Source organism: Festucalex cinctus, chromosome 11, assembly GCF_051991245.1.
Source record: "Festucalex cinctus isolate MCC-2025b chromosome 11, RoL_Fcin_1.0, whole genome shotgun sequence".
NCBI classification, from domain to species: domain Eukaryota; kingdom Metazoa; phylum Chordata; class Actinopteri; order Syngnathiformes; family Syngnathidae; genus Festucalex; species Festucalex cinctus.
In genome coordinates, this window is record NC_135421.1 from 24,167,890 (window position 1) to 24,170,289 (window position 2,400).

General features: G+C 38.5%; 1 protein-coding gene across 1 annotated transcript; it reads left to right on the plus strand.

The window, feature by feature from the left end:
• The first annotated feature begins 323 nt into the window (after nucleotides 1–323).
• Nucleotides 324–1,832, plus strand: LOC144030968 (protein FAM237A-like). Its single transcript, XM_077537635.1, has 3 exons — nucleotides 324–341; nucleotides 433–802; nucleotides 1,729–1,832. Exons 1-3 carry the CDS (start codon nucleotides 339–341, stop codon nucleotides 1,830–1,832), a joined length of 477 nt encoding a protein of 158 aa, XP_077393761.1. The 5' UTR covers nucleotides 324–338.
• Nucleotides 1,833–2,400: the final 568 nt, after the last annotated feature.

Sequence of the window (2,400 nt, forward strand, 5' to 3'; positions counted from 1 at the left end):
TTTTGTAGTTTTTCAAGAAACAAGTCTCATGTCACTCTCAAATAAATGTAAGCATGCATGTCTTGTGTTTTCCCCCCTCACACTTGTTGATTATGTGAGCATTTTTTTTGTTGCAGCCCCCGAAGTGATTCAAGAGAGAGTTTAGTCCTTCCTTTTCTTCCTCTCTGTTGCTTCCATCATTTATGACTACTGTACATGGCTGCTCACTTCATTTTAATTAGATTGCGTCCCATGCAAGTAACAACCAAGTTGAGTGGTAGTGTTTACTAAAGGAAAGCTGTGACGTCATTAAGGACTAACCAGATTCTCCATCAACACTTGTCATCTTCACACTTTTCATGGTAAGTGGTCGATTTGCGTTTGAGTCCAGTTGGTGCTGTTATGCTCTAAAAGGCGAAATGGTGCCTTGCGGTGCTCAATGGCCCCCCTCAGATGGCCCCGCTGGCACTCAACAAGCCGGCGGCCACAATGTTGGTGCTGAGCTGCGTGTGCGCGTTGCCCCTGCACGGTCAGGTGGACCCGCGGCTGGTGGACCCCCTGACGGTGCCCCGCGCCAACCCGCAGTGCTGGGACTCGGCGTCGGCTCGGCTCCTGGAGCTGCGCTCGCCAAGGGTGGCCGACACGGTGGCCGGCTTCTGGGACCTGATGGAGGTGCTCCGGGCGTCGGACAACGGCAAACACACGGCCCTCTTCTGGGACCTGGCTCGGGTCTTCTGGGAAATCTACCTGGACTGCGTCATGTCCAGGAGCCACGGCCTCGGACGAAGACAAGTCACCAGCGTGCACTCCCTCACCACGGAGTGTGAGTATACATCATAATAATAATAATAATAATATGATGTCAATCGTTAGTAATATTTTTAACAAACATTAATCTTCACATCATTTTAATATAGTTTTTTTTATTCAACAAATAAAAATACAATATTTTTGTGCAACTATATCAATCTTTGAATCTATTAATATATATGGCATACAAAGATAATAGTACTCAGTGTCTTTGGCAATGTTGCTCTTAACTTAATTATTGAATTACACTTGAACCATAATTGTAAATTGTTGAATGATTACCTCTCCGATATTAATCATTAATATAATTACAACTGTAATATCTCCTCTAATAACAGCTTACAGTCATTTGTGTCATTTGGGAAACAATAACTACACAGAAAATACAAATTCACTTTAAATTATATTTGGCCATTGTGTTTTTGAGCTTGTGTTTACATAATACAAAAATATAGTCACAATATTCTATACAATGTACACAAAGATTACATAATTGTACACAATAAAAGTTCTCTGGTTGTTGGAAATGTTGCATTAAGAGATATTAACAAAAAAAAATATCCGGCATATCCAATGTGGTACAATGCTGCAGTTTATAATCCAAGTTACTTCGATGCAAAACTCAATGAATATGTTAAAAATATATTGAAATGCTCAAATGTTATTTGAATTATTAGTTTTGACACTTTTTGTGTCCGTTCAATCTAAAATGAATAGAGATGATGATTGTGATTATTATTTTTATTGAATGATTAGAATTACAGTGTCTTAAACCATTCATAACGGAACTTTTCACATTTTGCTATAACCACTCTTTTTTTTTTTTTTTTTTGATTGACCAACAAAGTAAAACATACTGTGACTCATCATGCTGTTTGTATCACGCTTGTCATATCGCGATCGGTGTGCGATTGTGTAAGTCTGTGTGTGCATCTTCAGGGTCGTTCAAGTTCGACAGCTCAGGAGCGAACTGGAGGTTGTGGCTCAGCTTCCGGGTGAGACACAAAGGTCATATCAAAACCACGAAGAGCAAAACTACTTGAAACGCACTCTAATAAAGCTTCATGACACTACTGGTTTGCTTATTTACTGCCTTTGTCTTTAGTTTGCCTTGACACTGACAAATAGCAATTACCTTGATCATGTTTCTGCTGACCATAGCTCACATTTTTTCTCCTCTAGATAGCTCAAATGTTTTATTATGTGTGTTGAAAGATACATTAGAGCATGACTAGTATTTAGACCTGACTAGAAAATACACAACTTAAGAGCACAATTTCTATTTATTTCTATCTAATAAACTATTTGAACAAATTACAAATCGTTGTTTCAGTACAATTAAAATGTACACAAGTGCATGTTTCTGTATTTTGTGTAATTTTACGGGGAGTGCTGAAGTGGTTAAAAGGATTATGTACTTTTTTTTTTTCTTTTTTTCTTTTTTTTTTTAATTGACAAAATTGTAATCAAAAGCCAAGGATTATGTACTTCAGTTCTGAAATGACTAGCTACAAATGTAAGCAGGCTACTTCCTTCTTTTTCTGTGTGGGCGGTGCCTAGAAAGAGGAGGTAGATGCCGAAGTCTACCTTACTTTCACTTTCTTGTTCTTT